Source organism: Pseudopipra pipra, chromosome 8, assembly GCF_036250125.1.
Source record: "Pseudopipra pipra isolate bDixPip1 chromosome 8, bDixPip1.hap1, whole genome shotgun sequence".
Lineage (NCBI taxonomy): Eukaryota > Metazoa > Chordata > Aves > Passeriformes > Pipridae > Pseudopipra > Pseudopipra pipra.
This window is the reverse complement of record NC_087556.1, coordinates 24,372,560-24,385,980: the sequence shown is the minus strand read 5'-3', so window position 1 is coordinate 24,385,980 and position 13,421 is coordinate 24,372,560. Positions and strand designations below refer to the sequence as shown.

General features: G+C 47.9%; 1 protein-coding gene across 5 annotated transcripts in view; it reads right to left on the bottom strand.

Annotated features, from left to right (window-relative positions):
* Nucleotides 1-12,753, bottom strand: part of CNNM2 (cyclin and CBS domain divalent metal cation transport mediator 2) — a 119,686-nt gene extending 106,933 nt beyond the window's left edge. For 2 of the 5 annotated variants that reach the window (XR_010432333.1, XM_064663204.1), the window contains exon 1: nucleotides 11,002-12,743. Coding sequence is in view for 4 of the 5 variants with exons in the window: in XM_064663204.1 (XP_064519274.1) it covers nucleotides 11,002-12,589 (1,588 nt within the window). In the remaining variant the exon portion in view is untranslated. Of the gene's footprint in view, nucleotides 1-11,001 lie in introns of all 5 variants that reach the window. The other 3 variants (XM_064663202.1, XM_064663203.1, XM_064663205.1) reach the window with 2 other exon arrangements.
* Nucleotides 12,754-13,421: the final 668 nt, after the last annotated feature.

Here is a 13,421-nt window from a genome sequence, read left to right as displayed (position 1 = left end):
TTTCCTTGGAAGTTTTTGGTTGGAGCCTGTGCACTGCATAGGGTTGAGAGGGCTATTACTCTTGGAAGCTATACTCTCAAATTCTTTCCTTTACTGGAAGATGTGAGGTTGATGATTTGCAAAGAAGAAATGTATTAAAGCCTCTTACCACTGGACCATGTTCAAACAGCAGGCAAGAAGCAAGTTTATACATGGTTTTCAGGCCAGTAATCAGAAATGAAAATGACCTCGACACTCAAATGTATGCAAGTCTTCACTCCACCCCACACGCTTCCACAGTGTCTCTCTCATAATAAAATAAAGCTTGTTCAAAGATTACAGCAAAACCTGGAAAATTCAAAACAGCTGCTCTGGAAAGAAAAAAAAAAAAAAACACTAACAGAATAGAGCCATTGACATCACAGCTCTCCTGGAAGACCTCTCATCCTATGCACAGCAAGCATGCCCGTGCAGAGAGAAGAGATTGGGATTCCCATCTGTGGTGCATCACACAGTACAGGGAAACCTTCATCCCCACCCTTAACCCCAGGGGCATTGAAGAAAGCAGGAAAAAAGAAAGCTACTCTATTTGCTTGCATGTTGGCTCTACAAATGCACTCAGAGGTTCAACCCTATGATTGGCATCGAGCAACAGATTGCTGTAGTTCTTGGAGACTGCATCTAGTAGGTAATTAAGTTTTTTCACTGCCCCAGCTGCCTTCCTCAAGCTCTAACCTCAGGGCATTCCCACACTGGGAGCTTCACCCCCCACCAAGACTGCCTACAGGGTGAACTGTGCAACTTCTCCATTTCCAGGATCTCCTTGGGAGCCTTCAGATAACACAAGTTGAATTAAACCAGTAAGATGCTAAATTAAACTAGTAAGCTACTGGTAAAGAGTTTCACATTAGTGGTTGTAAATCCCCTCTGGGCCTTTCTCAAATGAACAGAAAGACCTACAAAACTGTCAGTCCTGATTATGATAGAGAGGCTGGCTTCATCATATGGAAAGGGAAGAGAGTGTTAAGCATGCTGTGATCTCTGCAAGGATCACAGGAAAACACAAATACACTACTACAGAAGGAAAAAAACCCTGGCTTTCCTCTACATATGATACTAGTAAGTCTCCCATTTTCCTTGCAAGTGAGCACTCAAACTTTTAATAGCTGGTATTGAGTCTGAAGTACACTGTACAGTATTTTTATTAAGAGAGAAAAGACAGTGATTTTGACTTCTCTGGGAAATCCCATGCACATAGCACAAGCAATTCTTCAACATTAAGAAAAGAAAAAATACTCCGTGAGCAGTGTGAAGTTCTCGAAATTTGAGGTTTTGAAATTAGTGTTTTCAAGCCTAACCATTCCAAAAGGCTCCAGGCAAGGATATAAAAACTATTCCCCATGAGGGTAAGGAACCAGCACACAACAAGACCAGATTGCTCCCATACCTCTACAACCATGTAGTTCATAGTAAGCTACTCACAGGCCCATTGCCCTAGCTTCCAGTGAGGCATCCCTTGTTCCTCTCCTCTGCTGGAGGAAGACCTAGGCAGCAAGTCTTCAAGGTATCTTGAGAGATGCTCCTTCCCTCACTCCCCACACACTGTGTCAAAACACTACAATAAGAGCTGAAAGTCAAAAAGCTTTATCTGTTCACACACCTCAGTTACACAGCAAGGGGAAAAAACCCACACAAATTCACATAGCAAAACATATCACCTAATTTATCCATCTTGTACCAGAAACTTAGTGTTACTGATTAACTCTAATTCACAATTTCAGCCTACCTTAAACAGTATAAAATTTAACTGAAGCCTCTTTACTAGATGCCCTGTAATATCAACTGAAGGTCCATGTCTGCACTTGTTGTGTATGGGAATTGTAACTTGCTTCCAATGGAAAGATGTCCCAGGCAAGATAGGAAGAACTAAGCTTGCAACTTGCCTAAAACCCACAGACACACCTACTTTCAATGCCAGATTGTAAATTTTTATCAAGAACAAGTTCACACCGGCAGATTTTCTTCCTTTTGGTAGGAATCTAGAAATAGCTGACAAGCAATTCACAAGCAGTAAAACCAGGCAACTGATCGTCCTTGTCCTCACATAACTGCTGCATGGAAAGTGGTCCTACAGGCTCCCTTTCAGCCAAGGGCTGCCCTTTGAACACCCCAGTGCAAAGGGTAGGCAGGACAATCTTCTGAAATCCGGAGGTGGAGTCCTGGAAAGCAACCAGAAATGGCAAGATCCTTCTTAAAATTGTTTGCTGGCAGCAGAGTGTCCAACTAAGGCAGAATCAGCATTTCTGTTGCCCTAATTTCCCATGAACAAATGATGAAAATAAAGCCTTGTCCACCTCCACAAAGATCAACTGTCACAAATGGCTCTATCATATCAGTATAAAAGATTATATCACTGTAAAAAACCTCACTATTAAAAACCCCCAACTTTCATTCACACTTGCTGTGGGAAAGAACCTCAAAGAAGCAGAAGCCTGGTCCTGATGGCACAGTTCACCCTGCAGAAAGCAATGTTACAAAACCACCTTCATCTGAAGACTAGATCCTTTTAGGGCTGACAGCAAAAGAATAGTGTGATCCCAACAGAAAGCACTACAGAAAACATAACTATACAGTCCTTTTGCACTAAAAGTATGTGCTCATCTCATCTTCCAGCCCCTGTACCTTTGGCTGGAGCAAAGCTCTTGCTTGGTTAATTAATAACTGCAGCAGAGTTATGTTAACTTGTAAAGTGTTCTGGCCTCCACAATCATGAGGTTTCAGCTCCCGGATTCACAGTCATCACACTGTCCTCCAAAGTATTCCTTGATGAGAAGGGCTGTTGCACCATAAACACTGTAATTATTATACCAAACAATTTTCAAGCAAAATGCTTCAATATAAAGAGACAGAATTAAGTATCAACCACACAGGCTTTCTCAGTTTGAGGTTTCTGTTTAATGGGGCTTGGATATTTTATGACAAGTTGTTTACAAGACAAGTTACTTTTCTAGTATTCTTTTACTGGTCCTCTCAAGCAGATATTATCACCAGTAGGTGAAGAGCAAGTCTGACTCACATCTTTAAATCACAAAAATAACCACAAACACCCATGTAAATCCCAATTTCCAACATGCCAGCCAATCCAGACAATGAAACACCTCTGGCATAACAGGTTGTGTACTACAACAACACAGTCCTCAAAGGTAGACAGCCCATATGGTGTCCCATAGGTGTATGGAAGTGTGGAAAATCCTGAAAGTTATTCTTCCCTTCAGTGAAGACTGTCTGTCTACCAAAACTCTGGAAGACACCCTGGTAATTTTAACAGAAAACACAAGAACATGGGATCAAAGGTCCCCAAGGGCCCCTACTTTTTTAAAACTCTCCAAAGTGTAAAGCTACTACAGACAAAGCCACAAGTAGGGAAGAAAGCACTTTTGAGTAAAGAAGGACAAAAAAGGAAAGAGTTAATGGAGACAATTTTTAAGGAATCAAAGCCTCTTCGTTATTGGGAAGCAGGAATGGAAAGATAAGCTGAGCTGACCACTATGTTGAGCACATCTGGTACGTGCAACTCCAGTGGCAAGCCAAAAGAGTATTCAGTTCCTCTCCAAGCATGATGGATCTCACTGCCATCTCTTCTTCTGATATTGCAACTTTGTGTTTCAAGTTGGAGTGTCAGATAGGGACCTGATTCTTCAAAGTCCACTTTGTGAAAGATACTGTATGGCTGCATGTCCTGGAGTCATATTAGTGGTTTTTTTGTTGGGGTTTAGTTTTGGCTTTTTTAAGAAGCTATAGGAAATCTTTCTATAGACTTCAGTTCCTCTGCCTCAACTCATAACTGTTGCAGAATGAGAACTTTCTTACTCCATAGCTATTTAAAACACCAAAGGAACACCTCACCTGTTCCAGGCCATCCATTTCTCTTCCCTACATCTACCTCTCTTTAAGATCACTTACACTGAGGTGACTAGGTCATCTCTTCCCCTCATAGCTCTTTAATCAGCTTTACTTTTCATGCCCTTCTCACAGATGCTTCCTGTACCATCACACTTAGCCCTAGTTTATTCCCAGCATAACTGCTTCTACCAGCAACTATTGGGCCATGCTGGTTTCTTGGCAAAGGGAAAAGGTAGATTCCACCAGAAGGTGGTTAATGACAGATTTATGCATCTCATTTATATGATTATACATTGGTGGAAAGTGAAAAAAATCACTTGATAGTCTTGAAATGACTCAGTGACCTTGGCAGGAACCAGAATGGATCAACCACCTGATCTGGACTGTTAGCCATGTGCTGTGGGCTGTAGCTCATTAGCACCAACTATTTACACTCTTATTTGTATCTAGTAGGCTGTATTTCAGGACCTCGTCAAATCAACAAGAATGCCAGGTCACACTCACCAGGGTATGGTTCAGGGTACTGGAGCACTCTCTGCTGTTACAAGCTTCATTAGTGAAATTGGAAGGGACTCAATACTAGAAGTGCAATTGGTCTACCTAGACTGGCAACTGCACCACAGCTCTGTAGAGGCATATAAGCTAATGAAGAAGTGGGCTCTTGTTAAGTATTACTGAAAAAAAGCACAGCTGGATGGTGTATAGACTCATTCAACACACTGCTTGGCCACTGCTTTCATTCTCTGCCTACTTCATGGTGACTAGCAGCTGTAAGACTGACTTATCACGCTTACTATTAAGCACCCATTGCTAAGTGTTCAGAAGAGGTGAAGTAGTGAGACTTCGAATTCTCCAGGTCTTAATTCCTGTGCACTAGAATGTCTGCCATCTAAGTGAGCAAGACAAAATCTGACACCAATCAAAACCAGGAGGTGAGCAGATCTTGTCAGTCTAGTGGTACTGATGCTCCAAGTTAAGTGGCTTAGTAACCCCCACAATGCTCCCACTCACTGTAACGATTCCTTCAATAAAAAAGGGAGGGGACTTGGGCTCACGACATATATGAAGTGTGAGGTGGCTCACTCCCCCATTTCCTAAATTACCAGCTAGAGTGATACCACAGCCTGACAAAACAAAACCTACCTTTGGATGGCTTCATACAGAAGTGACAATCAGAAATGTGCCTTTAGATCCACCTCTGCCACCAGCACTCCACAGCTACTGACAGGAGACACCCACTGTTGGTGTTTGTCTATGTGCAAGAGCTGACAAAGGTTCAGTGTTGATTACACAACGCTCACAGAAAGAAATAAGCATCTAGGGCTATTTAATAAAGACAGTATCTTTAGTTCCAGAACTTCCTGAATCGCAGCCTGATGAGATCAGTAAGCTTCCGTGGGGGACAAAATAAATTGGCTCTTTTCTAATACTTTTTCTAAGCAGCCACAGCCATTGTCAGACACAGACTACTGCTAAGGATTCGCTGTCATTGTCCTTACACCCTCAGAGTCAACTGAAGTTCACTGAGAAAGTGTTCTGCTCCTCAGAACCTCATGTTGGCAGAGAAAAAATTTAAAAAAAAAATAAATTCAGGATTTTGGAAGAACACTACAACAGTTAAACTACCTGATCATTTTCCTGTGCTACTGACTTTGCTCAGTAGTTGACATTAAGCCTCTCAATTCTATTCTACACCAAAACTGGCCGTGAAATGTTGTCGGCTGCACAGCCCAACCTGAAGTTTACATCTGTGCCTATTACAGATAACCTTTACAGACACAGAGAAAGCAGACAGGAGCATGGGTCACTTGTGGTGGAATTCACTCCCATCAGCTTCAGTGCAGGCAAGCATTTGCTAACTTAGCATACAAAGGAGGAAAAGGCAACTTCTTGTGCTTGTTGACAAGAGTTGCAAACAATCAGCTGAAAAGCAATCAACGAATCATATCCAACATAGGGGGTCAGGCTCAAACCTCTACTGCCCAACCCATTTAATTTACTTACTCCTCTCCTTGCCAGCCACCCAAACCACACATTTCTACTCGTAAAAGCAGAATGGGGCCTCCAGCTGGGCTCCCCACCCAGGCAAGGGTGAAGGAGCACTGCTGCTCTCCAAGTAGCATCTCTACTCCTGGTCCCCGAAAGAAGTTCACAGTAGAGAGTCCAGGAAGAACTGGAGCTGTTCCCCAATGCATTCCCCTTGACACCTCTCCCTCAGCATACCAGCAGGAGGGCTGCCTGCAGTAACCCACATCCGCTCCTCTCCAGTGGAACGAGCGCGCATCCCCCAGGAGCTCTGCAAGGCCAGCAAAGCTCTTGGCAGTGCAGTACCTGCGGGTGCTGCGCTGTCACACAGCCAAGAAACAGTTTGTCACGAGGCAACCCCCACCCCCACATGCAATTTTTGTTCAGGGAACAAATCTGCAGGCATAGCATGCTAAGACTTCTGTTTCTTGGTGGCAAATTCCTTCCCACCTACCATTCCCACACTCTCTTCACACAGAAAAAGTCTCCACACTGGACCTCCTCAACACCCTTCCCTTTATATAAATTTCCCCAAAAGGATCAGAGGAGGTGCCTTTTATTAGCCAAGTAGCCTTGAAAATGATATTGTTTTCCAAGAAAAAGTTTTATGTGCCTTTCATAATCCAGAAAGGATTTATGTAGTTTCATCCAGTTTCTCGTAATATTGCAGTTACAGGATTACATGGAAAAAAAGGCCCAGGAGACAGACAACCTGCTGGATAAACTAAAAAGTGAGCATTCAGACTTATTAAATGAAAGTTATTTGTGGAAGATTAGACTCAGATTCAGCAGGATGAGAATTCATAAAATTTGAAAGGAACCAGGAAAGAAGCCACCTACAAACCTGGATTAAAGCTGCACCAGAAAGATAAGTGACCTAATAACAAAAAAACCCCCCTCAGACCAAGTGACCTAATAACAGAAAAAAAACCCTCAGACCAACAATAGTAATGAAGAACGTTGGATCCTTGGGATATCAATTACTTGCTGTCCTACCTGCTTCCAAAAAGAGGTTCTATATGCTCAAAAGAGGAGTAAGTAGGTCTAGGTATTCTTCTCTGCACCCCCAAATGTAAGACGTTTATGTTTCAGGCTGTTGGAGCTTGGTTTTCTTTGGAGGGAGAAGAGCAACTAGAAAAAAAAATGGACATTTTTCTCCTATGTCCACACTAAATATAGCCAAACATACCACTAGCAAAAGCAGACAATATAAGACCAACAGAACTCGAAGAGAATGTCATCAAGCTAAATCTGATAATGTTTTTAGGAAAGAAGAATCTTTTAAGGTCCAGTTGGCAACTATTTTAATAAGAAATACAGGAATTTTCTCAAGGCTGCCATGTGATTCAGAAAACAAGAGCTCAGAACTGCTGCCCACAGTTATTGTGATTTCTTTGCAGCAGGTTATTAAGCTCTGGTCTGTAGTATAAAATAATAGTGGAGACAGATATAAATAAGATCAAAACATATGACTCAAAGTCCCCATATAAAGAGGACTCCAATTGAGAAACTGCTGTCCTCCAAAGCCATCCAGGGCACCAGGAACACAGATGTACAACGGCTTGCAGGAAGTGGGTCAATCTTGAAATATTAGTATTACAGCATAAGGCTTTTCAAGCTGAATTTTTGTAGCTCCAGCAGGCAGGAAGCTAGAAATAGAATGCTTTGGATTCAGGATCACACCTGCAGAGATCTGTCTGTGAAAAACACCAAGAGCAAGTGCCAGAGAGCATTTGAGCAGAGACTTAAGAAAATTGTCAAAAAGGAATAAAAAAAAAACCAACAAAAACAACTCCACACACTTGTCAATAAGAAAAAAAAGAGATCAGTGGAGACAGTCCACTAGCTTCTTTCCAAAAATGACTTTGTGGCTCTTTCGCTCCCTGCTGCAGATTAGGAGCCAGGACACAAGTCAATCCTGGAACAGGTAACTCCTTGCTTCCCTTTACAGCAATGTCCAGCATCAGATTAACTGGGAGTGAACTTATTTCAAATGAAACAAGAGCTCTGCACTGAGCAAAGTCAGGTAGGTAATTTCTTAGGCCAGTATAAAGAGTACCTTACACTTCCTTGCACTAAATTTGAATGATTGAATTCAAGTAAGTTAAGCATAAGCACTCGGTCTGCTCAACTTGCAGGCAAGTGGATTTGACAGCACTAGTAGAGATTTAAGGTCTGTTCTTAGAATAGAAAATGACACCTATTTCCAAAGCTATTTATTTTTTTGCAAGTACACCATGCTTTTTAGAAGAGAAGCGTATCTGTAGACTGCTTCAGAAATCATGTTTATTCACACTTGGAGATTAGAGCAGCAAGGGAGTGGAAAGTGCTGCAGCTCTCTCTTAAAATTAAGTCTCTTGCTTGGCAGCATAGAAGTGAAACAGATACCTATTTTTCAATTGTGGTCAAAGAACTTTAATAACAGAGTCCACCACCAAATCCTCCAGCTGTTCAGCCTATGCACCAAAACAAGTACAGAACTACCCATCTCCTCTTCTACAACAGCATAACGATCTATATCTTGCCATGCCTGGCTTTTAATCTCCTCCTTGTAAGCCTCCATTCCATATTTAGGTTAAGAATGTTTTGCTTCTGCCTAAAAAGTGAGTTTCAAAAACCCCACCTACCCAGCTAACTACAAAACTTCTTAAAAAAAAAAAAATCATCCTCTTCCTTTAAACCAATTCAACTAAACAGCACTATCAGACGAGCTGCCCAAAAAAGACACACACATGAGTTTTGAAGCAAGCCAGCTGTCGTGGGAGGTCAACGTGATGGGAATGACTGAAAACTGTAACCTTATTTAATTTCAACACCCTACCGGAGAGTAACAGGCAATTTGATTCTCACCCTTAATTTGTACATTCTCATGGGAATTTGGCAAGGTTGCTCTGAAGAAGAAAGTTGGAAGAGCTCTTGCAAAAGACACCATGCTATGCCAGATCAAGCGAACTATCAGTTATTTACATTCATTTCAAAGGACACAAAGGAAGCCATTTATTTCCACTATCTCTGCACTTTTTAAAGAGAAACCGGTTAGGACAGAGCTGGTCCTAACACAGGGCTTGCCCATACAGACCAACCAGCATAGCTATTCTGGAGTAAACATTCAAGTATGCTCAAACTAGTCTGAATTAACACACACATTAGGAAGTCACCCTAAACTTGTGCTACTGGGACGTTTCCTAGCACAGGTAAGAAAAGCTCTCTGCCCACATGGGAAATTGATCTGTGGTCTGCACCTCCCAAGCCACTCGGAATTTTTAAGAAGCCTATTTTAAGCACCATTTTCAGGAACTGTAAGGAGGCATATTTGGCTTAGCTGCACTTGCAGGATTAAAACGCACACCTAATTCTCCCAGCTGGTAAATAAAAGGACTGCTAGGCTAACACACAGCAGTGCATTCCAACCTTTCAAACAGGGGAAATAAATCGATCAGCATAACATTCATTTCTTCAGACACATTGATGCAAATAGAACTGAAAAAAAACACAAGTCTCACTACGGGTTAAGAATCCCATCATGCTATCTGGAGTCTGAACAACGGGGGCTGGGGGGGAAGAACCATCCTTCGCCTGCACATGCAGCAAAATCCATCTTAACCAGCCAGCAGTTAAGTGACATCACTGCGTTTCCCACATCCCAGCTGCAGATCCTGCAGTGCAGAAACCACAGCTGAGGGAGGCTCTCCCTCAGCTCCAAAACCAAGTAAGATTTCCTCATCACTACACAGAAGCCAAAAGACAAAGATAACCACTGCTGCACCGGTCAATAAAAAGCAAGAGTATGTTCACTTTCTATCCATGAGGATGAAATAAAGATGAGGTAACCCCCCTAAACGAATTAAGCAGGAAAAGGGAGATCAAATGCCTTGCCCTCAAAGTTTAGTGTGTGGACAAAAACAGCACCCGAAATTTAAGTGGTAATTTGAACTTATTATCTAGAAAGACCATTCACCAAGGTAACTTTTGCAGCTGATAAAAGCTGAAATCAAATATTCCTCATTAGATCTCCCCTCTCAGGCAAATCATCCCCCAGGGACTGAGCTGCTCCTGGTACTTTGATCAGATCTCCCCAGGTATGAACAGTCCAGTCGCACTCCAAATATCCTTCAGTTTTCCAGCACAGGAGTCCACACATCCAAACTTGAAATTTCACTTAACCAATACTTTGAAAGCTCTTTCCTGCACAAGCCATACACCATTATTTTTGGCTTGCAGAGAGGAACAGATTTAAAAAGGGAAACAAAAAACCTCTTTTCCTTTCTCATAAGCAAGAGTTTCTACAAGAATTAAGATGCATTTGTCAAATGAACGCCTCCCACAATTCAGATAAGGTAAGGACAGAAAGCCTCAGTCCTATTCTGATGTAATCAATACACAAGCTACACCAAAGAGGCAGAAAGGGTCACGTCTCTGCTGAGCCTCTGGTCCTGAAGCAGAGGGAAACATGGGGAAAAAAGCACTGTATCTCTGAAGTGCAGCACCAACAGGTGCTTTCGAATGTATTTTAAGACCCTGAAACAACTTATGAGTTGGAATATCAAACGTCAATCAAAATAACTGGAACACAAGCAGAGAGCCAAGGTCGGCCGGCTGAGCCTATGAATGGCGCTAAAACGTCTTGTTTATCTCAGCACGTGTGCACGCACTAACTAAGCCTGGAAGACACCCGAGCAGCCCACCCGCTCCTCCCCGTCAGGCCAGCTGAAAAAGCACGGAGAAGACACAGCCAAGTAACGGGCGCGGATTCCCGGCAGCGGTTCTCACTATAATGGACAGATGAGTGGAAAAAACAAGAAAGAAAACAACCTTGCTTGGCACCATGCCCACACACACATCCCAGTGCAGTGGGGGAAAAGAGGCCGGGGGCACATACCAGCCGTGTATCAGCTTTCTGGCCCAGAGGACAAGCAGATCTGGCAGATGCCAAAATACCGGCCACTCCATGTCCTGAATGCATCTTCCCACACCCCTCCACAAGCGGGAACCCCAGAGTCCCCTCTGCAGAGCTCCCTTGCTGCAAGAAGGTAGATGCTGACAGCCATCAAACAGCACCTCCCCACCACGCCCCCGCCACAGGCACAAGCCCACCTTTTTTGAACTCCTCCAGCATAGCATCGAGCTTGGTGTCGTTGAACACAAAGTGCAGAGGATGGTTGTAGAAGCGGGTGATGGTCTTTAGTGGCGTGCAGTCATCGGGGTCCACAAAAGCCAGGTCCTTAACAAAGAGCAAGTCCACGATGTTGGAGCGGTCACCCTCAAAAACGGGGATGCGGGTGTAACCGCTCTCCATGATCTCAGACATAGTGTTGAAGTCGAGCACAGCCTCGGCAGCAATCATAAAACAGTCTCGGAGGGGAGTCATCACATCCTCCACAGTCTTAGTGCGCAGTTCCAGGGCTCCTTGGATAATGTTGAGCTCCTCCTTGACTAGATCGTTATAAGGGTCGGTGACCCGCAGCATCTCCAACAACTTCTCACGGTTATAGACCGTGCCGATCTCCTGGCCCAGGACACAGTCCAGCAACTTGCTGACGGGGTAGGAGGCCGGGAAGGTCATCATCATGAAAAACTTGGTGAGGAAGATGGTGTTGGCGCCCACGGCCAGGCCGTGCCGAGAGCAAATTGCCTGCGGCACGATCTCGCCGAAGATGACGATACCGATGGTGGAGACCACCACGGCCACCAGCCCAGAGCCGGCAATGTCATCCAGCAGGATGGTAAGTGTGGTATTGACCAGGACATTGCCGAGCAGGAGGGAGCACAGCAGGTAGTTGCCCTGACGCCGCACAGGCTCGATGCGCTTGGCATAGTTCTTTTCTTTGTCCGTGCCACAATTCTGCACGATGCGCAACTCCATGGGGTCCAGGGCCATCAGGCCCAGGTTGAGGCCACTGAACATGCCCGAGAGGCACAGGAGGAGAGAGATGAAAATGACTTGCAGCCAGAAGGGCAGCAAGAACTTCTTCTCCTCACCCACGATCATCTTGGTGTCCTCGCCGTCGTGGTAGATCCAGGTGGTCTCACCCCAGGGCGGGGGTCCCGCCGGCCCCTCGGCCCCTGCCAGCCCCCCGGGAGCGCCGGGCCCCAGGGCGGCGGCGGCGGCGGCGGGGGGGGCCGAGACGGAGGTGCACAGGTAGTAGGACTTGCTCTTCTCCGTCTTGCGCAGGGGCTTGATCTCGATCTCGATGATGCCCGAGGTGCGGCGGTTGAGCACGATGTGCGGCAGGATGATGATGTCCGAGGTGCGGATGCCGCAGCGCTGCGGGGCCCCGCCGCCGCTCGCCGCCACGCCGCCGGCCCCGCCGGCGCCGCGCCCCGCCGGCCCCGCCGCCGCCTGCCCGCCCGGCTGCCGCTCTTGCTCCGTGAAGGCGATGCGCGACCACGTCTCGTTGTTGATGTTCTGCCCGTAGACCCGCAGCTTCACCCGCGTCCGCTCGCTCACCCGCAGCGCGCCCCCCTCCATGAAGGAGACGTCGTCCGTGTCCTCCAGCCGCAGGCCGATGATCACCGTCTCCTCCGCCGCCGGCGGGGGCACGACGGCGGCGGGCGGCGCGGCGGCGGCAGCGGCGGCGGCCGGGGGCCGCCGGCCCAGGCAGCCGCCGAGCAGCAGCAGCAGCAGCAGCACCCGCGCCCCCCGGCCGCCCCCCGCCATGTTCCCACCGGGCAGCGCGGCCATCTTTAGTCAGGGCTCGGCGCCGCCGCGGCCCCGCATCGCCGTGCGGCGCCTGCGGCGTGCCCCGGCTCTCCCGGCGGCGGCGGTGGCGGGCGCGGCGGCGGCGGGCGAGGCGCGGGCTCTGCTGCCCGCGGGACCCGACGGGCGGCGACTGCCGGGCCGGGCCGACCAGCGCCGCCTCTACCCGCGCCCGCCCCGCCCCACCCCGCCCCGCCCCCGCGTGGGGGCGGGGCCTCTGCCGCGCAGCCGCCAATCAGCGCCCGTCGCCCCGCCAATCACCGCCCGGCCCCGCCCCCGCCGCGCACCGCCCCCTCCCCAGCCCCGGGGGCGCGTGACTCCCGTGTGTACGCCGCGCGCGCGGGGGCGGGGCCGGGCGCGCGGCAGCAGCCAATGGCGGCGGGGTCCGGGGTTGGAGGGGGCGGGGCCTTGGAGGGGGCGCGACCAATGGGGGCGCGGTGCGGCCGGCGCGCGGGGCGCTCGGCGGGAGCGCCCGCACGGGGCGACGGGGCGGCAGAACGGGCCCCAAGGACCCGCTACCACCTCTCTCCCGGCTCCCACCGCTCCCCCCACCGCCCCCGCCCGGCCTGCGGCGGCCGCTGCTGCCCACGGACCCGCCTCGCCGCTCGTTCCTCTCGGCGGCCCCGGAGCGCCGCCCCCCGTCCCTCCGCCGCGCCGGTCGGCGGTCGCGGAGCGCCCCCTGGCGGCCCCGCCGCGCCCCGCAGACTGGCCCGACGGGGCTCGTCCCGGGATCTGCTGGCGCCGGGGGGCGGCTCCTCGCTGTGCCCGTTTCCAGTTCCATGCGGTACCGTGCGACGGTCAGAGATCGAGCCGTCTC